This window comes from Euwallacea similis, chromosome 16, assembly GCF_039881205.1.
Source record: "Euwallacea similis isolate ESF13 chromosome 16, ESF131.1, whole genome shotgun sequence".
Taxonomy (NCBI): domain Eukaryota; kingdom Metazoa; phylum Arthropoda; class Insecta; order Coleoptera; family Curculionidae; genus Euwallacea; species Euwallacea similis.
The window spans coordinates 4,296,670-4,319,768 of NC_089624.1; the positions used below are offsets into that span (position 1 = coordinate 4,296,670).

The following is a 23,099-nucleotide window of genomic DNA, read 5'->3' on the forward strand; positions in this document are numbered from 1 at the left end:
ATAATCCTAGACGCAACATATCAACATTGTCCTTGTCCATTGAATACGTGTCCAAAAAACGGACATACTGGGCCTCTTACTGGTGAAAGTAAGAGGTCTAACATCTCCAAAGATTCGAAACCTTTGCCCCCGGTAGCTTTGGCTTTGCCCCTAGAACCGGTCAGTGCCACTGGACCTCCTAGTCCAGCACGTGGTTCTGCGGGTATGCCCTCAGGGGATATGCCTCCTCCACCTTCTCCAGCAGGTGCCAGTTACCAGCAACAACCCACCCCCAAACAAGAGTCTAACCCTGTGGAAGTGTTTGAACAGTGCAAAGTGGAGAAGAGGAAGGCCCGAGTGGGAAAAGCGAATGTACGGAATAATATCATGCACAATACCATGTTACTTATGTGCAACCCTGGGCAGAATTATGTGAAACGGGAGATTGAAAGTCCGAACGAAAAAGAAGGGCTACAAAAAGATTGTGAAGAGGTTAAAGAAAGTCTGGAAGAACCTCTTGTAAGTAACGAGGAAGTTAATGGGGAAGGTAATCCTATAGAGGAGTGTGGTAAAACTGAACCTGAAGAAGTCGAAAAAATTGTAGAAAAAGAGGTGATTATCGAAGAACCTCTTCCCCCATGCGTGGCGACTGTGGCGGAAAACGTCAAGGTGAAAAATATGAAGAGGAAGCAGTCTCAATCTAGAGAATGCATACCTGAAACATCACCTCCTGCGAAGAAAAAGAAAGTCAGCTCGTACAAAGACTTCATCAGGAAACACACTGCTTGCTTCAAAATCAACAATGGCAAAAAGAAACTAGTCAGTAAAACTTCTCGCACGCAGTTACCTAAAATCAAATTAAACGGAAAGAACAAGTTGAGTGCAACTAAAGAACAAACTAATAACAGAAGGATGAAGGGCGGCAGAATATCTCTGAAGAAAACTAAAACTGAAAAAGGGCAAAGGGCCAGGCAAACGGCAGATAAAATTTTAGACAACCTCATTGCTAAAAATGCCGTGGACAAGACCATAGATGCAGTAATTAAGAGCAGAAAACAAGTCAAAGTGGATTGTGAAAACAAGAAATCTGGAGTAAAGACTTCTAAAACTGAAAAACGTGTTAAAAGGCGGAAGTCTACCTCCAAATGCAAGGCAGAAGGCGAACTTGATGTAAAGGTATCCAGAAAGGCGAACGCCTTGCCAAAATGGTCCAATGGATGGATGTGGGAGGGCGAACCATATGAGGGAAAAGTTTTCATCAATGTGAGTAAGAATTTCTTCAATTTATAATTTTAAACAATTATTTAAAAACATCCTTGCAATTTTACAAAAAGAGTTTTGTTCTCCAGTGCTACCTAAGGCCTATTGTGGATCAATGTAAAGCGTTCATTGCGCCTTACTGGTCGTCCTCTATTACTTTCAAATTTCTTATAAACCTGACCACCTTTCTGAATGAGATCTTGTTTAAGTTGTCTATACGACACTAATCACGATACTAATGATACAAAAGAGTGCATGCTTCCACGCATCTCCATTAATAGTATACAAAAAACGAAGTAAATATAGTGAAGATCAGCTGTAGTATTGTATGAGTTCTGCAATGTTGCGGGCTTGCTTTATTAAAAAGAATTTAATATATATTATTGTCAATATAGTATTTACAATTTTTTTTAACTTATAGAATTATATTTTCTTCACTTGCTATTAAAACTTTGGAATCATTTTATCTTTCTCGTATTATTAGAATAAGGAAAAAAATAAAACGGAAGTTTTTTTAAGATTGAAAAAAAGTCTTCATCGTCAAACAATTTTATTCAGAACAATCCTTATCCTAGTAAGGGTTGTCACTTGTTTTTTAAGAAATTTTGATAATCCGCCCGTTACTAGTGTTGATACAGTGCGTCGTGTCATTCGAAATTTCGAGACGATTAGATGTGTTTCGCCCCTGCATTATAAACGCTCCCCACAAGATAACAATGAAAGGGAAGAGCAGGAAATTATGATTCGTGCCAGTGTTGAGGAAACCCCTGATTAGCCCCTTAAGGAAACAGCGGACCAATTAGATGTGTCACGTGCAATCCCCCACAAAGTTTTGAGGAAAAACTAGTATAATTCATACAAGATGCAAAAAATGAAAGAAATGTTTTCTGAAGACCTGAGAGAGAGACTGCTGTTTTTTTGTGAAACAATAATGGAAAGGGCGAATAATGATGAAAATTTCATCAAAAACATCCCTTTTACGGATGTATCGACCTTCCCATTATTGGGTCACGCTAATCCAGCCGTCACTAGTTACTGGTCAAGGGAGAATTTGCACAGAACGTACAATGCACGAACCCAATATCCTCGAAAACTTAATGTCTGGGCAGGTATTTTAGGTGATTATGTAATTGGTCCGTTTTTCATTGAACATACTTTGAATGGATTGAAATACCGCGACCCTACTCCAGACACAAATTATTCTGGCAGTTCAACAATTAGGTGATGTATGCTTTCAGCAAGATGGTTGCCCTGCTCACAATAAGAGAAAGTCTTGAACATTTTGGAAACAAAGTGATAGGTGGATGGGGCAACATTTTGTAGCCAGCAAGATCCCTTGATTTAACCCCTGCAGATTTTTTTTATAGAGTTATGTTAAATCTACAATTTACAGATTTGAGGGTGATAAGGCTAATAATTTAAACGAGTTGCGAATTGAAATTCGAAATTGCATGCAAACTATTAGCCTGGAAACACTTGCTAACGTGCGGCGGAATTTTTATAACCGGTTCGGTTACTGTTCTGCACAAGAAAAGGGCTGATTTGAGCATTTAATTTAGTTTTAGTTTTTATTTTAATTTCCATTGATTAAATTTTTATTGATTTTTTGTTTATTTCTATATTTTTATTTTGTTTCATGTTTAAAATTGTATTTATTTTCTTATTTAATTTTGAAATTAAAACATTATTTGAAATAATTTTGATAGCAAACTTTAAATAACAATCAAGCAATATTGCAGAGCTCTTGCAGTACGACAGCTGCCGTCACTGTGTTTACTTTTTTTTTATACTATAAGTGGAGGTGCACGGAAACATGCACTCCTTCATATCGCTAGTGTCGTGAAATATACTTATTAGTAACGCCTGCATCATTTGATCGCGCGTAATTTTCCCACTTCACCGCAAAACATTCGAATCCCCCACAATCTATTCAATTATTGCTTGTTTTACAGAGTGATGAAACGACACTAGTGAGAAAATGTTATCCATCAATGAGACATAAGGAAGGAGATCTGATACGACCGGGAGACTGTGTTCTCCTAAAGGCAGGTCCTAGGAAAAACGACCTACCTTATGTAGCAAAAATCGCGGCCCTTTGGGAAAACTCCGACGACGGTCAGTTTTTTCATCCCTCATTTATTTTTCAATTAATTCTCACCGTAATACTACAGGTGAAATGATGATGTCGTTGTTGTGGTACTACCGACCCGAGCATACTGAACAGGGACGAGTTCTGACAGATCAGCCGGACGAGGTGTTTGCATCAAGGCATAAAGACTCAAATTCGGTCGCATGCATTGATGATAAATGCTATGTGTTGACGTTTAATGAGTACTGCAGGTAGGTAATGTGTTTAGCGATTTCTTTGCTTTTTCAAATAACGATTCATCTAGGGTGACCATTTAATCGGTTTTTATTTTTTTACTCAAAAACGTTGTGGTGTACTAAAGAAATATCTGTATGTTTTTCTATAGTTGTCTAGGGTTTTTATTTTGAATAATAGGGTTTATTGAATAAGAAACGGATTCAAATGTAGAATAACAGTTCTGGTGAGCCACTCGAAAAGAAAGAGGACCCTCTAGATTCGGGGCGCTCTTAAATACTCCACTAAAGGTAATCAAAACAGTGTCGTACCCTGGCTAGAAAGCAATTACTGACTTACGACACCACCTGAGTCGTTACCATGGTACTGATAACGCTTTGTCGGTACATTTCCAGAAATGCCGACAAAGCGCGGCCGCGTGTCTCATCCACGCCGACAAAGGGCGGCTATCCTTTCCCACGAGTACCGACAAAGAGTGGCTAGACGTTAATCATAAAATAGCAGAATTGCATGAAGATAATGATTGCGAAACCCTCTTAATTGACGAAAATACTTCTAACCAGGTTGCGACATACATAGGCGTCCTATAGGGGCAACATCAGCCCCTTCACAATTCTTACATCTTAAATTAAGACCTAACCTAATTAACAGTATTAGAGTACTATCACTATTTACAACTCAATGACTTCCGATTGTGCCTCGACTTAAGAATCCTACATATCGGTATAAGTTTATATTTTTATCTCAATTAAAATTTGTATTTTTTCAATAAAATTTTAACACCTTGTGTCTCCGTAACAATGCTGTAAAGGACCGTTGTTTATTTGAACTTTTTTCTAATACATATGTTTATCATTTTTTGTAATAGATGGTACAAATAGATGTATTAAGGTTTGTAAAATTTTAACACACACATCTATCACCACCACCCCCATCACCAAAATTATTAATCCCAAAAAGTAATTTTTCATCTTATGAAGTTTACGCCCTGATCTATACTCTGGATTGGGTTTCTTTCATTGTGGTATGATTCGTAAAAAGATTGTACAGTTAGAGGTGAACTTTCTTTCAAGAATAGACAAGAATAACCCCAACATAATCAAATTAATTGTTATTTTCAGATATAAGAAAAATTTCAAACGGGTAGAGGAAGGAGTAGAGGAACGACCGAGATTGGTGCCTTTGCCAGATCCCTATCCCAGAATGCACAAACAGCCACCATCGGGTAATATCTTCCCCGATATGGTATTTTTCTGTCGGAAAGTATATGATTTCAGGCAGAAGCGGATTGTTAAGAATCCCACTTAAGCCAGTGAAAAAGGTATGTTATTTCCATTGTTTTTTTATTGATCTGTTGCATCACAACAAACACCACTACCACCAATCGACGTGGTTTTTTTGAAACATTTTAAAGAAAACTGCAGAAACAGCCGAAATGTCGATAATTGTAATTCTTCAAATTTTTAATCGACCAAGCAAAAAAAGTAGAAATTGCATGTCCGCCGTTTTAGCTGCTTCGCAAACAGTCACACACAAATTTGTTAAACCATTAAAATGACTAGGGACCTTATTGTGTATAGAAAATATATTTAACATATTATATTATGTATAGAAATGTTAGAGATGATAATATATTTGATTATTTAAAAAACAAAGATATTTATGATAGTGGTTAGATACGCTGGTATAAATGGTGTGTGCTTTTATAGATTGTAGATCGTGTTTAAGTGTCGTCTTAAAAATACCTTTTTAATACAAACCCTACGGTTAAAGGTAAAGTCAATTTGGCATCAAAAAACGTACATTGTTTAAGTCGCATTTGTGAATTTTATACAATATAACATAATCAAAACTATAAAAAAAATAAAGCAAAACAGTCGTTAGAATCTTTCCTGTTGTTCTCGGGAAACTTCTCTTAATTTAGTTTTAAATTTTGAATCTCGTACAGTTTTAGCTACATCTTGTTTCCCATTTTTTAAATTGATCAAGAACGCTACGTAAAGTTTCACTTGAACCAGAGGAAATATTCCAATACCATGAATGGCATATTTTTATGTATTTTACTATTTAAACAATAAGATCAAGTCTAGAGCTTAAAGTTCCGTGAAAAAATCGCCTATGATAAGCAGTATTACATTTTTGAACGCCGTTAAAAGTATTGAGCAGTTTTGGTGCATTTTTGCGGAATTTTAACATGCCATTTCCGAACTTTATGCATTTACTGAGAATTTATTTGTATGTAATAATTATTATTGAAAAACGCACTGTTTATTAATTACTTTTAGTATTGTTTATGTTTAAATTTCCAATGGTATAATTTACCCTTTTGCCACTATGGCCAAAAAAAATTTCTCTTTTTCCAAAAAGGTCCAATTCAAGTCACAAAAAGAGCAAATTGACAAACACTACAACATTACTAATTTAATTACTTTTTAAGTCTTATTATTCACGTATCTTTTTATTGTTTTTTTTGTTTTCTTTATTGTTTTAAGGTCGAAAAAATATATTTAACGTGTAATTTATATTGAAAACAATTATAATATATTCCTCTTGCTTGTCACCGAGCTGAACATGTTAATTTTAAATTGTAGCCAAAGTTAACGTTATTTTTTATTAATTTATTATGTTAAAAGCGACTTTAGTATTGCAAACCTGGTTGGTTATTTTTGTAATTTTTCCTGCTGTTTACAAAATAAAAATATGAGAAAATTCTATTGTATATTTTTCATCAAAATCTCAAACCTACACGGGTCCGGAAAAAAAATACGTATTTTCAATTTTGAAAGATTCGGATTTTTTATAGTCTTCTCAAAAAGATTTTCGAATTACCGTGGGATTTGTTTTCATCCTTGAGTATCCAAAAAAGAATTTCCAGAAGACTTCGGAAATTTCCGTAAATTTTAAATGTTTCTTAAAAGGATTTGCGGTCTAGTGTATGCTTGAATCTTTTAAATTTTCTATTTTTTTATTTTACTATTAAACTCGTATTTAACAATGAAAAAATTAAAAATATCCAAGAAAACCATCCCACACTTCGAAAGCTAATGCTCCATAAAAATACTGATGTCAATGAGAGAGGCAAGGAAGACAAATGTCAAACTTTCCACGTTAACTGGGTTGTTACGATTACCTGTGAAACACATTTTCATATGCTATATGGTAAAACATTCTTATAATCTCATGTAGGTAACAAAAAAATTTATTAAGAAGTTCAATATGTAAAATTAAATATTTTAAAGCTGAATTGTGTAATTTTCTAGTTTAACTAAAATTAGGAACAAATAGTAATACTGACAACAACGACAAATCTTATAGTAATCTGCACTATTGCAGCTCCGGAAAAGCTGCTTCTAAGGTAACTTCAAGGATTTCCTGTAACAAAAATTAGTTCACATTTAAATTAAATTTTAATTTTAATTTATGCTTGCATAAAACAACTGCTTATTCATATTTTTCTCCTGCAACACATCAAACACTTTCTTCGCCCCGTTTTTGGCTGCAGTACTCCCCACCAAAGTAATCAACATTTCCGGCACATTATTAATTAACATTTGTTGAGCCTTCCTGGCGGTTTCCAATTTTTCACTTTGAGAACGAATCTGTAACAAACGAAATCTTTTTTGCTGCACTTGAATATTACATCACTTACTGGCCCTGCTGGTGCTAAAGTCCCACCAGGCCAAAATGTCTTTAAAATTTGAGCTATGTAGTAATGCAACATTTCCTCAGAAAACCACCAGGAAATTGTTTCATATATTTGTCTGTTTATGTTACGGCCTAAAAATATTTAAAATTATAGTTTAATATAGCGTATAATGGAGAATAAAGTACCGTAAGTAGCTTGCACAAACCCGATTAAAGTTTTCCTGACATATTTAAACACTCCCCTCATATCGAATAATTCACTTAAAAGGGCGTAAAGAGGTTCTGCGATTGAATCCTTTCCATCTTCAGAGATTTTAATAGGCTGTCCATTGGCTTTAACGAAATCTATGGCGTCTACTGCTACTGTATCTAAACACTGGGAGAGGTCCTCTTCAGAAGTGTCTCTTAAGATTGAAAGCGCAGTTCCTTGTTCGGTTCCACTGTATATTACAAAATTGACTAACTTAATCATGAAATTTACATCACAAACCTTTTGAAAATAGTGGCGAATGAAAATCTCGATTTTTTAGGGCTAGGAGATGAGTGCTTTAAATGCTCTGAACTAGGACTTAAGAATGAATACACTGCCTCACTTTGATTCAGGACTTCGTTCTTTAACACGGACTGAAAACAAGATTTTTTTTACATTATTTACAGAGATAATTACGAAATAAGTATTTCCTTCTTTAAACAAAACTTACATCAAGGTACTTTTGAATCTGCATTTTAGCTTTATCTAATGAAGCTCTGTCAGACTTTCCAAAAAGAAATTTAAACGTATTTGATGGCAAATCCAAATTTTTGACATCAGCACATAAAGGTCGTAGTTTTTTATGCAGTTCCTGAAACTGGGTCAAACTGCGACACACAACCCATCCAGAAGAAATTCCCGTTTCGCCGTCTAAAGCATCGTTCTCAGACATTTGAACCACTAACACAAACTGGGGGGGTTCTTTTTCTTCTGGAATCTAAAGAAATCTGCGGAATAATATGTCATACTTTTGGGTTGAATTGGTTGCTTGCCTCAGCACTTTGGACAACTGCAATCCATCTACCCAAATTCTCAGCCCAAGTTTCAGTTCTGGTCAAATGAGCTTCAAGCTGTCGTTTTTCGCCTTGTAACCATTCAACTTCTTTTTCCAATTTACTCAGCACCTTTGATTCGGGTCTCATTGAAGACTTCAATGCTCTCAAAGCCTAAGTAAAAACACTCCAAAGGTACCAGTGACATGTTACCTACTTAATATGTTTTATTTATGTACAAACTGAACGAATATTAAAGCTTAGCAATGAATGATAGGAAAAACATGTACCAATCAAAAATTCAAATTTTCAAATTTCACTTCGCATATTCAAAAAATCATAGACATATTGGTGAAAATTTTTCTTAAAAAATTTATACCGATTTTGACTAATCACTGATTCTAAACAATCTAAGATTCTTCTACCAACTGACAATTTCAAAATCGATTTACAAAAAAATCAAGACAGTGTCAGTGAGACAAAACACTCTTAAAGAGAATGCGCTAACTCTAGAATTTCCTTCTTCATAAGAAATAAGCAATTTATTTACTTTTTACCTGCATTTTATTACTCAATTTTTCTTCCAGCTGATCAAGCTTTCGTCTGGCATAATTTGAATGATCCCCCACATTCAAACCATTCTCAATACTACCCACAGAATCCAGGGAAGATTGCTTTTCATCTCCCATCCCCAGCGAATCACTTTCCAACAAATCGCTTTCGGATTCCACTGCTATTATCATTTCTTTATAGTAATCGCTTATCAGAAAAGGCTGATAATACTTGTCTTCAATCGTTTGAACGACTTGCTGTTGCACCTCATAGAATACTTCTGGACCTTTATCTCCTATGATTCATTAACTTAACTTAAATTGTCAATGAGGTATATTCTAAACAAGCACCTAACAAAAACGCTTCCATTCTCTTTCGCACTGCCTTATCAACCTTAATCTCAGAAGTTGGATTTCTAATGAAAGTGTAGAAAATTTCAGCTCCCAATTGGTGCCATTGGTTACGTGCTGCTGTACGTAATTCCTCTACTGCAATCCAGAATCTAATGAGATCGTGACTAGCCAAAGTCTGGAGAAACTGGCTCAAATATTTTCTCCCGGTTATATGATCCAAAACCGTTTGAAGAGATAAGACCTAAGAGCAATATAACTCTTATTTTTACAATTTAATTATCACCAGCCTCAAGGAAAATAATACCTTTTTAAAATCGTCTCCATATTGATCACAACCTAAATTAGTCAACTTTCTTTCGCAAAGATTCTTTGCTGCTGTAAGATGACTAATAGTCTTCTTCAAACGTTTCGCAGCAGTTATTTCAGATTTCTGTATCCCCACATTGCCTTTCTCATTGTCCAAATCTACACCTTTAACCCGGTTTAAGTTTTGCAAGGTTGTGGCTTGCATTAACTTGGTTACAATATTGTATCTGACTTGCTTTAAAACATGGATATCTTCAGTTTTCTCAATGTATAACTCTATATTCTCTAAGGCCTTTTTGGGCAAATTAATTTGCTGCTGTTTGGCCTTTTCAATGTAATTTATCAGATTTGTGTTAAAGAAATCTGAATCTGTGATTAGGTCGATGAATGGCTTAAACACTGATAAAAAGATTAATAGTTTTAGTCTCTTGATTAAGTGATAAAATTTACCTTTACAACACACAACTTCCCTTAAAAAGTATTTAGTAGGTGACAAAGAATATGCTCTTGGCAATAGGAACATAATCAATACTTCGCTAAGACTTCTTAAATACTCAATTTCCTTATCAGAGGAAAAAACGCACATTGAAAGCTGAAACTCTGGCGGTACATGTTGGTCAATACTGAAAGTCAATAATATAATTTATGCTTTTGGAAATACTTTTACTTGTAATTGCAGCCTTACCTAGCCAATTTTGCCTCTCTAATTTTCTCGAAGTGACTAGTAATAACATTAACAATATCGCAAGCAATGAGCTTTGCATGGTCGAACCTTTGAAATTTATCATGTAAATGCTTAATGGCGCCCCATAAATCCTCCCTACAACAATTGGTCATTTGAAAATCTAACAATTAACTCCAAAAACTTCCTACTTGATGTTTAATTTCAGGTAGTCCAACTCATATGCATAATCTTTTAAATATGCAGTGATATAATCCCTTATAATGAAATCCAACAACTGCTGCAATAAGCTATCTACAGTTCTTCCAAATACTGGAGGAAGACTTCCTTCCACAGGTTTTAATGATTGGTGGGACTCATAATCCCTCTGCATGTAAATAATTTCTTTTAACAACAAAAAGAGAGTGTTTGGTCCTTACCATTAATTTATTACGGAAGCATTCAGATTGTTTGAGAAGATTTTCAGATCCAACAATAGTTTTGTGTGAAGATGAAAGCATTATGTTGATCCATAAAGCAGACAAAATTCCCAGTATTATAAAAAGTAAAAGTAACACCAAGAAAAGTAGCAGTGATATACATGTTGGGCAAAGGTAAATGGACAACGCACATATGGCTGCTATGGTACTGGTGATTATGTAAGCTTTGGTATCCATTCTGAAATATAAATTCAAATGGATATTATTATTTGTTAAAGCCCTTCTTATATTTAGATATTATGCTAGGTGATAGATACATTCAGATATAAAACCTGACAACATGTGTTCATACTTATTATTAGCTTCATGACACATGTTCCTATTCAAAATAAGTACACATCATGCTTTGCAAGTCTGCAGACATATCCACATATGAGTATAGCCTTGAAAGCATTGAGGGAAAAAAAGAGAAAACCAATGGAAGTTTTATCCAATTTCAAGAATGAGTTCAGGTTAACTATGCCAGCTTTTCCTTGGATACCTGCAGTAATTTGCCCAACCAGGAATGTTCACAAATGGGAAAATTTTGTGCAGATTTACTTAAGTTAAAGTAAAATATTGACATATACCAAAATACAAGAAAAAACTTAGATATTTAAAATTACACAGAAGTATTTGTTTAAAATAAAAATGTGGTCATACAGCTACTTAAATCACTGAAGGTTATAGCCATATACTTGCAGTCCTTAAAATCCTATATGATCCAAGAAACAAAAAGTAACATTCTTGTTGGGGTATTATAATTCTTTTGAAAACCAAACTGTGCATTGATATAGTAAGTTGTGAAGCATAACTTGTTCAATTTAAAGTATGCAACAAACTGGTTTACCATACATAATTTCAGAACTTTAGAAAATGGTCCAATAATTAACAATATCCTTAGTAGCACCCTTCTTAAAAATCAGGGGCACCACAGTTACCTTCAAAATATTAGGGTAGATATGAGATGTAATTGACAAATTAATGAGCTCTATGGGTGTATAAGTAACATACCTTTTGTTTAGGCTCTTTTGCTTCTTGTATAGAGCATTTCAAGCTCCTAAAAAAAACGGAGGCCTATTTATGACCCTAATTAAGTACAAAATATAAAAATATGTAAATCATATGTATTGTTATGTACAACACGCCTGTTATAAGTGAAATTTGGAAACAATGGAGTTTATAATGATTTATTGATAATTTCGTCAAGTTCTATAATTGAACCAGTAATCAATTGTTATTATTATTATAAATGTTTAGTTATAAATAAAACGTAAACAGTAATTAATCATGTTTGACAAAAAATATTAATTTGTAAACATCTGAGCTATCATTGTCGACAGCTATTGGTGCCAATGGTGTGACTTTACTTTGATACTCCATGTATATCTATCTTTTTCTACCTGCGAGCTTATGAAAAAGACAACCATTTTTATTTTGGTTTTGATGTATGACTCTACACCTTTAACACATTTTAACTGAGAATTTCAGGTGGTTCTAATTTTTAATATACATATATACAAGTCTTATTTTCAATATTTCAAGAAATTCTAGGTAAAATCACATGAGGAAACGTTCTCTGCTCTTATTTTAAGAAAATAACCCCAATTACTTATGTACCAGTCATTTTGTAATTTGTAGTTGCTTCATCCCTTTCCAGCATGCAGAAAAATTTATTCCTTGTGTTCATTTTTTATATACTATGCCTTGTAATTGTTTCAATTTTTGGTTCTTATGATGACATAAACTTTTTAAGTAAACTACATAACCTCTCTTGCTAAGAATGGAGGTTGAAGCTGAGGTACTTGAAGAATCATTTCTCAAACAATTAATTGCAACCTTCAAGAACAATCCAGTTTTGTGGGACAAAAATCATCTGAAATACAAGAGTCGAGATGCCAGGAGTGTGGCTATGGATGAGTTATTGACAGTAACTAAAGAGTATTATCCTGAAGCTAATACTGATTTTGTCAGAACAAAACTTGAAAATATGAGAAATGCATTTAGGAGGGAACACAGAAAGGTAAATAGGTTTATATGAGAAAAAAAGTGTTTTAAGGTTTTTCAGGTGCAAGAATCAAAAAACAAATCAGAGAATGGGGAAAATTTACATATACCAAAGCTTTGGTACTACAATTTACTGTTATTCCTTGTAGGAGAAGAAGCCACAGAAGAAGTACCTATTTATGTAGATAATTCAGTAAGTTGAACCACATTTTTGTCCATTTAAAACTAATTAAAACATCCAGAGACATTCAAACTGGAATAGGCAGAACACAGTAATTCTTATAGAACTCCTTAAAAAGTATCCACCATTGCATTCTCTTGAACCTCCATCTGGAGGTACAAAACTTATTCGTCTTAAAGCTTTTGAAAAGCTTACAAATGATTTGATAGCAGAGCTTGGTCAGAAATTTGAAGTAAAAGACGTCAGAACAAAAGTTAGTATGTTAAAACAGCAATTTAAAAAGGCTTACAAGTATCGCAGACATAAAGTAAAGTTTTGGTGCTATAATTTATTGCTGTTTTTGAGAGATTCAGAAGGCAAGGGTTTGAAAAAAGTATGCAAGGAAGAACCACATAGTGCAGATGAAGACACAAAGAATATGGTAAGGCAGATTTATTAACAAAATTTTAGTTCTTCTATAGTTTCTCTATTTAGTTTTTTTTGAAATGTGATAATGGGGACATAAGTGTGGGACCAGTTGAGACTGATATATGTGACGATATCTTTGACATCATTGGGAAGAATGTGGCATTGAAATTGCGGGATATGAGCGATGATCAACGTGTACATGGCGAAAGACTTGTAAATGAAATAATGTACAATGGTTTAATGGAAAAGTTGACTGCAGAATCTACTTTGAATCTTGGTTAAATTAAGACTGGTTTTATTAAATTTTATTACATTTCATTGGTCAAACCAATTAAATTAGTAAACTCATTTTAGCCTTATTATACCGAATTGTATGTTAAGTCCTTAATATTCATTTTATTAAAATAAAAACCGGATTTTTATATTATTTCTAATGCTTGCTTTAAGGTAATATTTATGACGTTTAAAACCAGAAACTATAGGATGAAAGAAGTAGTAATACTGTCATAAATAGAGTGCCATGTTTTCCTTACTCTTTCCAATGGTCAAAATGCACGTTATATTAGCCCACTAATAAATTGATTACTCTGAATTCAATTTCATGTACTCCTCATATAGGTTTAAAAATTTTTGACGGCACTCTACGCGCACCTTCAACTTAGCTAAAAGCAAAAATACTCCTGAGAGCTTTCTATGTAATGAATAAACCTCTTCTGGCGGCGGACAAAGACGATGCATGAGCATTATTTGTGCTAAATCTTGGATACGGGCTGTCAAGTCCTGATGAGCAAAGTCATATTCGCCTTCTGAGCGAAATATTTCACCTAGAATCATTACAGCGTCCACATGGGCAGTTTCCATTATCTAAAAAAATCCCTCAAATGTTTTGTTCACTAGAAAAACAATTTTTGAGTTACCTTGCTTTCGTAACCAGTTAAAAATCCCAATTCTTTTGATATTTTTAAGACAGCTTCCCGATTCCCATCACAAGCACCTTTCAGTACTTGTACATACTTGTCCATGAACTCCTTAGAGTATTCGCGACTGGCACCAAAATCCAATAGCAACAGCTGAATATAACCAATTACTAAATTTTCCTGAGAAGTCCCTAGTACTAACCTGTCTTCTCTGAGGGTTATATAGGAAATTAGCCCAATTTGGATCTGTTTGCATATATTTAAACCGCAATATTTCCAGTAGACACAATTCCATAATTTTTTCGCCAATAATCTTGCGATGCTCCAATTCCATGTTGAAGCATTGATCTACTGGAACTCCATCCAAGAGTTCGGTAGTAAAAACTTGTTTTGTAGTGAGGCTTTCTAAGAAAAGCTTCAGTGGGTTAAATAATAATTGGGTCAATGGGATATTTCAGTAGCTCACCAACTACATAAGGCACATAATATCCCTCGTAATCAGTCAGTATGGACTTGAACTTTTTGGTGCATTCAGCCTCTCTCAAGTAATCAACTTCCCAAGCTAATTCGCGTTTGGCCACTGCCATTAAATTCTCCAAAAACATGCCTTTTGGGAATAGATTCCACATTTTCATTATGCCTCCTAAGAAAAATAAAATTCCGATTGAGAAATGACACTAAACAATATATCAAACATTAATTAAGCTTCCTTCCGAATTCAAAACAGACATTAAAATAAGTATATTTTCATTTCATCAGTGTCTATAAATTCATTATGCTAAGTTCTACCTTTTTCACACATATCAAACAACTATTTCAGGTTTTTTCATTAATTGGAAAATAAGGTCTATGAAATGGACTTTGACTATAACATCACAGGTTTTCATCCTTATTACCCTATTCAATCAAATGGACATTGAAATTTTGTTGAACTGCCATTTCTCAGGTAACTTGATTCTGAATGGGGACTGCAACTGAAGGACAGTTAGAACCACTCTGCAGGGTAGATTGGGAAATCTCGAAAAAGGGAATCAAGCCATCTATACACAAATCACTAATTCTCTACTTTCAACCACACAAACTACTTAGTGAAGTTGAACTGTTCCCTATGCTCCTAAAGTAATGCATAGCGATTTACACAGGGAAAACCCCGCTCTTTGATCATTTACACAGGACGAATATTTGTGAGGAATTGAAGTGTCAACTGTGTCTCATGGAGGAGGAGGAGACTGTGGAGCTCATTCTGTGCAAATGTTTAGAAGTTGCCAGACAAACTTTTAATCTGTTTGGCAAAGTAGTTATCAGGCCAGAAAACCTAAACTAGACATCACTCAAAGAGGTGATGAGGTTTGCAAGAAACCTAGACCTACTAAAAGATGACCATTAAAGCAAAATGGCACTTTACATTGAATAGGCTACAATAAGCCATAAGTCATAGTGTCTGTCATAAGTTTATCCAGTTCTTTACAAAATAATGTCATTAAACTATTTCATAATAGACGTTATATAACGATTTAAACAAAGAAAGGTTTTACTGTTAATTCCATGTTTATATTATTCTAAAACATTTGATTTCAAAATTAAAGACTGCAACACTTACCTAAATTGTCAATGTCACTATTAATTCCCTTAGCCACCCCTGGGTACTGTATTTTAATAGCTACTTCCCTGCCATCTATTAATTTCCCATAATGAACTTGGCCTATCGAAGCAGCAGCAAATGGTTTTTGCTCAAACTCTATAAGTTTATCTTTCCATCCAAACCCTAATTCATTGCACATTACCTAAATAGATAATGTTTATAGATTAGTAAAAACATTTTTAATATTAAATAGTTCCTCACTTGATCAACTTGCCAATCAGGCATAAAATCAGCAGATTTCCGTACTCTTTCAAAAGCTGTGGCTAATTCTGAGCTAATCATAGACTCATCTTGAATACTCAAGATTTGTCCCAATTTTAATGCAGCTCCTAAAAAATATCCACAAACACAAATTTTTCAAATATTTTCTTAAAATTTACTCATACTACCTCTTACTTTACACAATGTGTCCACAATTCTATCTAAATTGGCTTTACTCATAAAAACATTTGTGCCATCAGAGGTAATATCCCCAATTTTAAATGCTTGTTTAAAATACTCAGCAGCAGTTCCCACACCAAGACCAGCAGCCAATGAACCAAAAGACATCATTCTGCCTAGTCTACTTGAAGGCACTTTTCTTTGCTTTGCATTTTCACTTAACTAAAATTTGTCCATTGAGAATTTTAGTGGGAATATAACAAAGATACAACCTTCAGTTTTGTTTTAGGTGAAGGTGAAAATGAAGTAACTTTTTGTTTACTTTCATTTATAGTTTCCCCTACAGTTTTCTCATTTTCCAGATATGTTTCATCAGATTTTCTTTCAGCCTCTTTAACCAATTTTGCTTTGTGCTCCATATCTAACTTTTTCAATAGTTCTTGATCGCTATGAGAAAGTTTGATTTGATATTCAATATTTACTACAGGAGGAATGTCTACTTTATTTAAATCTGATGCTTTTGTTAGATTAAGTGGTTTTTTGCTGGACTTCGATATAGAAGATTTTTGTGTCAAATGATGAACTAATAAAGTTTCTGTGCTGGCACTTTTATTCGCTGTAGCTAAAAATATTTAATGGATAATTTTTTATACACAACTTTATTATATATATATCTTAAAAATTTTACCTATGATAACATTAGAATTCTCCCTGCTCCATATAAGAAATAAATATTAATTAGTTATTTCAATATTAAAAAAAACAAATAATTAAAACTTCCTTAGCACCACTCCCTTACCATTCCCCAAAGTTAAATCAGCATAGACCTTCAGGCCCTGAGTAACGACATTTAATCTCTCAGTGCCCTCTTTTAGATTACTAGCCATGTCATTGAGTGACATATTTTGAGGCAGTTTCTTGCCCTCATTCAAACATTCCTGAATCAGTGGTGGAAGACTGGAGGTTCTACATACATGATTCAAGCAGTCTCTCTGAACCTGAGCTTGAGCTTCTATTATGAGTTGGAGGCTTTTGAGCAAACATGCAAAATCCTTAGTCAAGGACATTGTGAATGGCAGTTAAGCTAGAGACTGTGAGTTTTAGTTAAAAAGCGTTAATTTGCCTATTTATTTCAAGGTTTTATGATACTTACATGAAGTTTTCGGAGTTAATTCGCACAGGTGATTCAGAACACCTACACATCAGCATGTTCCAGATATTGCAAAATCGGTTTATATAATTAATGCCTGGACGAATTATGCGGATTGTCATACGAAGGTGGGATAAATAATTAAAGGGATGATGAAACCTGAGCCAACCTCAACAAATGATGAAATGTCTGTTTTTGGAAATTTAATCATTTAAAATGTTTAGATTTTCATTCCACGGAAAACTTTAATTTATGTCCTTAAATTTGACATTGGACTTTGACGTTTGTTTGTTTTGTGGCGGAGCCAGCAGCGCGTGCAGTGTCACTCGTCTAATAATGACAGTGACAGTGCACTGCGAACCAGAGCAGTATCTCGGTTCTGTAGAGAACTAAAACAACGGCGGGAAAACATTTTCCGTAACGGTTTCCGGAAATACATTCTGGATAGTTCGATCCAAACCATATAAAACCGTTGATCACATCACCAACGGTCTCTTTTCTCTTCCGGGCCTCGCACCCTCCACATGTACTCCAACTGGTAACAATCATACTCTGTACACAGTAGAAATAAGTTTATTCTAAGTTTATTAATAAAACACATCACGTTCCTGTTTGACGAGTTTGGTGTAGCAATCCTATTTCTGACACCCAATGGAAAACACCTAGTGATTCCATACCTCACTAGCAGGACAATTGGTGACCCCTCTGAAAGAGCCCCCTGAAGGAGAATTCGAATCAGTTGAACTGCAAAAACCATGGCGACGTCCCAACCAGCTACAGTCCCGGACCCCGAAGAAGAGAGCAGCATAACGTCGCAGGTAAGCAGGCTTTCCAAACGGGCCCCCCCGTTTTGGAAAACGAACCCAAAAACCTGGTTCAGGACCCTTGAAGCACAGTTTGCTCTGGCGCACATAACGGTGGATCTGACAAAGTACCACCATGTGATCGCCACGATAGACTCGGAAATCTTGGATCAGGTCTCTGACTTCATGGACAACCCACCTTCCAATGGCAAATATGAGGGAATCAAGCATAGGCTCATCTCCCTATTTGCTGAGCCAGACGAGAAAAGACTCAGGAAGCTTCTATCGCAAGTGGAGTTAGGCAACAAGAAACCATCTCATTTGTTAAATGAGATGAGGAGCCTAGGAGGAGCAGCGGTATCCCCAGAGATCCTAAAGACCCTATGGATGCAACACCTACCCACGTCCATACAGCCCATCCTAGCTGGAAGCAGCGAGCCTCTAGACAAGATGGCGAACCTCGCAGACAAAATCTACGAGATCGTGCAGCCTCAAACCTATAGTGTCCAAGTCTCCGGTAAGGAAGCACAAGCCCTCCAATTGATCGAAAGGATCAGCAGACTGGAGCAATCAATGGAGCGACTGAAACCGATAAGGAGAAGCAGGAGCAAGTCCAGGACGCGGAGGACTGAAACCAGATCGCCATCGGCGGATCCCGGAGTGTGCTGGTACCACCAGAAGTTCAGGAACAAGGCTAGGCGGTGCGCTAAACCCTGCAGCTACCAGCAGGAAAACTAATCTCCACGTCATCCTCGGCGATCAGAGACGTGGGGACACTGGATCGCCATAGCAGCCAGGCGCAATCACCCCCGCATATCGTAAGCTTAGTTAGTCGTAGAGTAGTGATTAGGGATGACGTAACAGGCATAAATTTTCTTATCGACTCTGGTTCCGATGTGTCATTAGTACCTAAAACAATCAGAGACCAAAATATTGAAACATCCCGCGTTTTATATGCAGCCAACAACACACAGATACCTACTTTTGGTACCAAGCGGTTGTCGGTAAGTCTCGGGTTGCGAAGGAAATTTACATGGGATTTCATTATAGCTAAAACTGATCACGCGATTATAGGAGCCGATTTCCTACACCGTTTCAACATATTGGTCGATGTAGGTCACAGCAGAATCATTGACGGCACCACTAACCTGAATAGAGTTGGAACAACTAAATCCTGTAGCGTCCACTCAATCTGCAACATTCCTTCATCCTGCAAATACAACGACATCCTTAAACAATATCCAAAAATCACTACATTCTCTCCTACCCCGAGCAACATTAAACATAGCTCGACGCACGTAATTCAGACGAACGGCCCCCCCGTTGCAGCTAGGGCAAGACGTTTAGCCCCTGATAAGCTTAAAATAGCCAAACAGGAGTTTCAATACCTCTGCGATATGGGCATTTGCCGTCCTTCCAAAAGCCCCTGGGCCAGCCCTTTGCACTTGGTCAGGAAAAAAGACCCAGGTAACTGGAGACCTGTGGGCGATTACCGACGCCTAAATGCAGCCACGGTGCCAGACAGGTACCCAATTCCAAATCTCCACGATTTCTCTCACTTTCTAGATGGAAAGACCATTTTTACTACCTTAGATTTGGTTCGCGCCTATCACCAAATTCCTGTCTCAGAAAAGTCAATTCCTAAGACGGCCATCATAACCCCATTTGGTCTATTCGAATTTACCAGAATGCAATTTGGCCTGAGGAATGCAGCCCAATCTTTTCAAAGATTCATGCATGAGGTACTTGGAAACCTAGACTTCTGTTTCCCGTACATCGATGATATTTTTATCGCATCAACGGACGAGGCACAACACCAGGAACACCTCAAATCTGTCTTCGCTCGTCTGCAAGAATTTGGGCTATCTATCAACCTTGATAAATGCGCATTTGGTGAGAAGCAAGTTAAATTTTTAGGCTACCTAGTCTCAGCACAAGGTTCCACACCTCTCCCAGAAAAGATGGCGGTAATTTCTAATTTCCCCATACCCCAAACAGTTTCAGAGCTAAGACGCTTTCTCGGCATGCTAAACTTCTACAGGAAATGCATTCCCAAGGCTGCTCATCATCAGGAAATTCTTCATAGGATGCACAACAATTGCAAAAAGAATGACAAAACCCCATTGGTCTGGTCTGAGGAAGCACTGCGTGCATTTAATCAGTGCAAGCTGGACTTGGTTAACGCCACGCCACCTCTTTGGTACACCCTAGTGCCACAGCTCCAATATCTCTCACAGTCGATGCATCAGATTATGCAATGGGAGCAGTCATTGAGCAATTTGAAGATAATTCCTGGAAACCTCTAAGTTTCTTCTCTCGAAAATTTTCAGATGCTCAAAAGAACTACAGTACTTATGATCGGGAATTACTTGCTATGTATTCTGCAATTAAGTATTTCCGATACCTTCTTGAAGGCAAACCCTTCACCATTTTCACGGATCATAAACCTCTTACCTTCGCTTTTTTCCAAAAGTCGGATAAAGCTTCCCCAAGGCAAGTTCGGCACCTTGATTTCATCGTTCAATTTTCCACAGACATTAGGCACATCAGTGGCAAAAATAATATTGTGGCCGACACTCTCTCAAGAATTAATTCTATCTCCACTCCTCAGGCAATTGACTATGAAGCTCTAGGTCAAGACCAATCAACTGACGACGAACTGCAAGAAATCCTCAAGAATCGGCAGAGAACATCGTTGAACATTAAACAGTGCAACGTACCAGGTTCGGATTTCACGATCTACTGTGATGATAACGGTTCCAAGATCAGACCCTTCATCACCCAAAACCGCAGAAGAGAGATTTTCAACAGATTTCACAATCTTTCACACCCAGGCATTAGAGGTACCACTAAACTCATTGCATCACGTTTCGTGTGGCCAGCAATGAATAGAGATATCCGTAACTGGACTAAAGCCTGCATCAATTGTCAAAAGGCCAAAATACACAGACACACCTTCACTCCGTTTAAACGATTTCAAGTTCCGGACGCCAGATTCCAGGACGTAAATATTGACATAATTGGTCCACTGCCTTCTGTTAATGGATTTGTGTATTGTCTAACTTGCATCGATCGATTTTCATGCTGGGCCGAGGCATTTCCCATGAAAGACATGACGACCAACACGGTTGCCAGCACATTCTACAACAATTGAATTTGTAGATTCGGTACTCCACAAAAAATCATTACTGACCAGGGGCGGCAATTCGAAAGCTCGTTATTTGCATCACTATCGATACTTCTAGGTTGTTCAAGGGCACGTTCTACCCCATACCACCCCATGACTAACGGTAAGGTGGAAAGGTGGCACCGAACTCTCAAGGCAGCTATAATGGCCTATGCAACAGAGCGCTGGACGGAAGTGTTACCCACGATCTTACTGGGTTTACATGCCACGCTGAGAGACGAAATTGGCGTCTCACCAGCTGAAATGCTTTACGGAATCCCCCTACGTTTGCCCGGTGAATTTTTTGAGGCAGTCCAACCTAATATGGACCCCACTACGTTTGTGTCCAAATTGAAACAGAAAATGCAGCTTTTGCAACCAGTACCGTCCACTGATCACAGCAGGAGAAAAATTTTCGTTGCTCCGGAGATCAATACCTGTACACATGTCTTTGTACGCAACGACGCAGTCAAGAAACCACTCCAACCCCCGTACGAAGGCCCCTTTCCGGCAAAAAGCCGTGCTGATAAATATTTCACTGTCTTGATCAATCACAGAGAAATCAACATTTCCAAGGACCGTCTCAAACCGGCATTCATCTTAGCCCAGGACCCTACCTCCCATGATCATTCTTACGCCAAATCAAACCCTATCCACAACCCAAGCAAGAAGCGGGTACGATTCGACTTGCGCTAGAGTTCCGCTGTTTATGCCTGTTGCACTTCCCAATGTAAATAATTGTAATAGCTTTAGGTATTCTAGTTATTGTTTTGGCGATTTTGTAAACTGAATTATGTAAGTTTGGTACTCCGTATCTGGGAGGGGAGTATTGTGGCGGAGCCAGCAGCGCGTGCAGTGTCACTCGTCTAATAATGACAGTGACAGTGCACTGCGAACCAGAGCAGTATCTCGGTTCTGTAGAGAACTAAAACAACGGCGAGAAAACATTTTCCGTAACGGTTTCCGGAAATACATTCTGGATAGTTCGATCCAAACCATATAAAACCGTTGATCACACCACCAACGGTCTCTTTCCTCTTTTGGGCCTCGTCTCCTCCACATGTACTCCAACTGGTAACAATCATACTCTGTACACAGTAGATATATGTTTATTCTAAGTTTCGTAATAAAACAGTTAACGTTCCTGTTTACGAATTCTGTGTGGCAATCCTATTTCTGACACCCAATGGAAAACGCCTAGTGATTCCATACCTCGACAACAGGACAATATATAAATATGTCATAGATTTAGTAGTTCATAAGTTTCAATATTATGGTTGTCCCGCTGTCGAGGTCTGGAAGTACTAGGCGTTTTCCATTGGGTGTCAGAAATAGGATTGCTACACCAAACTCGTCAAACAGGAACGTGATGTGTTTTATTAATAAACTTAGAATAAACTTATTTCTACTGTGTACAGAGTATGATTGTTACCAGTTGGAGTACATGTGGAGGGTGCGAGGCCCGGAAGAGAAAAGAGACCGTTGGTGGTGTGATCAACGGTTTTATATGGTTTGGATCGAACTATCCAGAATGTATTTCCGGAAACCGTTACAGAAAATGTTTTCCCGCCGTTGTTTTAGTTCTCTACAGAACCGAGATACTGCTCTGGTTCGCAGTGCACTGTCACTGTCATTATTAGACGAGTGACACTGCACGCGCTGCTGGCTCCGCCACATGGTATTGTCCTGTCGTCGAAGTATGGAATCACTAGGCATTTTCCGTTGGGTGTCAGAAATGGGATTTCCACATAGAATTCGTAAACAGGAACGTTAACTGTTTTATTATAATCCCGCCGTTGTTTTAGTTCTCTACAGAACCGAGATGTTGCTCTGGTTCTCAGTGCACTGTCACTGTCATTAATA

The 23,099-nt window shown here is 36.8% G+C and overlaps 4 protein-coding genes across 5 annotated transcripts in view; 2 read left to right on the forward strand and 2 right to left on the reverse strand.

Annotated features, from left to right (window-relative positions):
- Hers (Histone gene-specific Epigenetic Repressor in late S phase) overlaps positions 1-6,271 on the forward strand; it is a 51,344-nt gene extending 45,073 nt beyond the window's left edge. The window contains exons 8-11 of the mRNA XM_066397999.1: positions 11-1,242; positions 3,192-3,354; positions 3,411-3,579; positions 4,684-6,271. Of these exons, the coding sequence (XP_066254096.1) occupies positions 11-1,242; positions 3,192-3,354; positions 3,411-3,579; positions 4,684-4,870 (1,751 nt within the window). The 3' untranslated portion in view covers positions 4,871-6,271. The remainder of the gene's footprint in view (positions 1-10; positions 1,243-3,191; positions 3,355-3,410; positions 3,580-4,683) is intronic.
- A 474-nt stretch (positions 6,272-6,745) lies between these two features.
- LOC136414167 (sorting nexin-25-like) overlaps positions 6,746-23,099 on the reverse strand; it is an 89,841-nt gene continuing 73,487 nt past the window's right edge. Inside the window, exons 2-15 of the mRNA XM_066398026.1 lie at positions 10,543-10,780; positions 10,315-10,490; positions 10,127-10,261; positions 9,892-10,064; positions 9,440-9,840; positions 9,133-9,376; positions 8,788-9,077; positions 8,231-8,404; positions 7,909-8,175; positions 7,698-7,831; positions 7,394-7,647; positions 7,212-7,339; positions 6,991-7,161; positions 6,746-6,934 (exon numbers count right to left, since the gene is read on the reverse strand). Of these exons, the coding sequence (XP_066254123.1) occupies positions 6,887-6,934; positions 6,991-7,161; positions 7,212-7,339; positions 7,394-7,647; positions 7,698-7,831; positions 7,909-8,175; positions 8,231-8,404; positions 8,788-9,077; positions 9,133-9,376; positions 9,440-9,840; positions 9,892-10,064; positions 10,127-10,261; positions 10,315-10,490; positions 10,543-10,780 (2,833 nt within the window). The 3' untranslated portion in view covers positions 6,746-6,886. The remainder of the gene's footprint in view (positions 6,935-6,990; positions 7,162-7,211; positions 7,340-7,393; positions 7,648-7,697; positions 7,832-7,908; positions 8,176-8,230; positions 8,405-8,787; positions 9,078-9,132; positions 9,377-9,439; positions 9,841-9,891; positions 10,065-10,126; positions 10,262-10,314; positions 10,491-10,542; positions 10,781-23,099) is intronic.
- Positions 12,296-13,459, forward strand: LOC136414156 (uncharacterized). Its single transcript, XM_066398013.1, has 4 exons — positions 12,296-12,604; positions 12,650-12,781; positions 12,831-13,190; positions 13,244-13,459. Exons 1-4 carry the CDS (start codon positions 12,365-12,367, stop codon positions 13,457-13,459), a joined length of 948 nt encoding a protein of 315 aa, XP_066254110.1. The 5' UTR covers positions 12,296-12,364.
- Positions 13,452-17,494, reverse strand: Coq8 (ubiquinone biosynthesis protein COQ8, mitochondrial). 2 transcript variants are annotated; one of them, XM_066398007.1, is made up of 10 exons: positions 17,271-17,494; positions 16,917-17,208; positions 16,390-16,739; positions 16,126-16,339; positions 15,938-16,065; positions 15,695-15,878; positions 14,561-14,737; positions 14,297-14,499; positions 14,095-14,247; positions 13,452-14,041 (listed from the first exon to the last, which is right to left on the reverse strand). In XM_066398007.1, exons 2-10 carry the CDS (start codon positions 17,182-17,184, stop codon positions 13,760-13,762), a joined length of 1,959 nt encoding a protein of 652 aa, XP_066254104.1. In that variant the 5' UTR covers positions 17,185-17,208; positions 17,271-17,494; the 3' UTR covers positions 13,452-13,759. The 2 variants fall into 2 exon arrangements, with proteins under 2 accessions (XP_066254104.1, XP_066254103.1); XM_066398006.1 differs by lacking the exon at positions 17,271-17,494 and having other exon boundaries at positions 16,917-17,243.

Excerpts from the sequence above, each read along its gene's own strand:
- LOC136414156 (XM_066398013.1), top strand. The coding sequence starts at position 12,365 with ATGGAGGTTGAAGCTGAGGTACTTGAAGAATCATTTCTCAAACAATTA. Across the intron at positions 12,782-12,830 it reads CTATTTATGTAGATAATTCA|AGACATTCAAACTGGAATAG; the intron begins GTAAGTTGAACC and ends TAAAACATCCAG. Across the intron at positions 13,191-13,243 it reads ATGAAGACACAAAGAATATG|TTTTTTTTGAAATGTGATAA; the intron begins GTAAGGCAGATT and ends TTCTCTATTTAG.
- Coq8 (XM_066398007.1), bottom strand. The coding sequence starts at position 17,184 with ATGTCCTTGACTAAGGATTTTGCATGTTTGCTCAAAAGCCTCCAACTC. Across the intron at positions 16,066-16,125 it reads CACATTGTGTAAAGTAAGAG|GAGCTGCATTAAAATTGGGA; the intron begins GTAGTATGAGTA and ends GATATTTTTTAG. Across the intron at positions 14,738-15,694 it reads TAGTGACATTGACAATTTAG|GAGGCATAATGAAAATGTGG; the intron begins GTAAGTGTTGCA and ends TATTTTTCTTAG.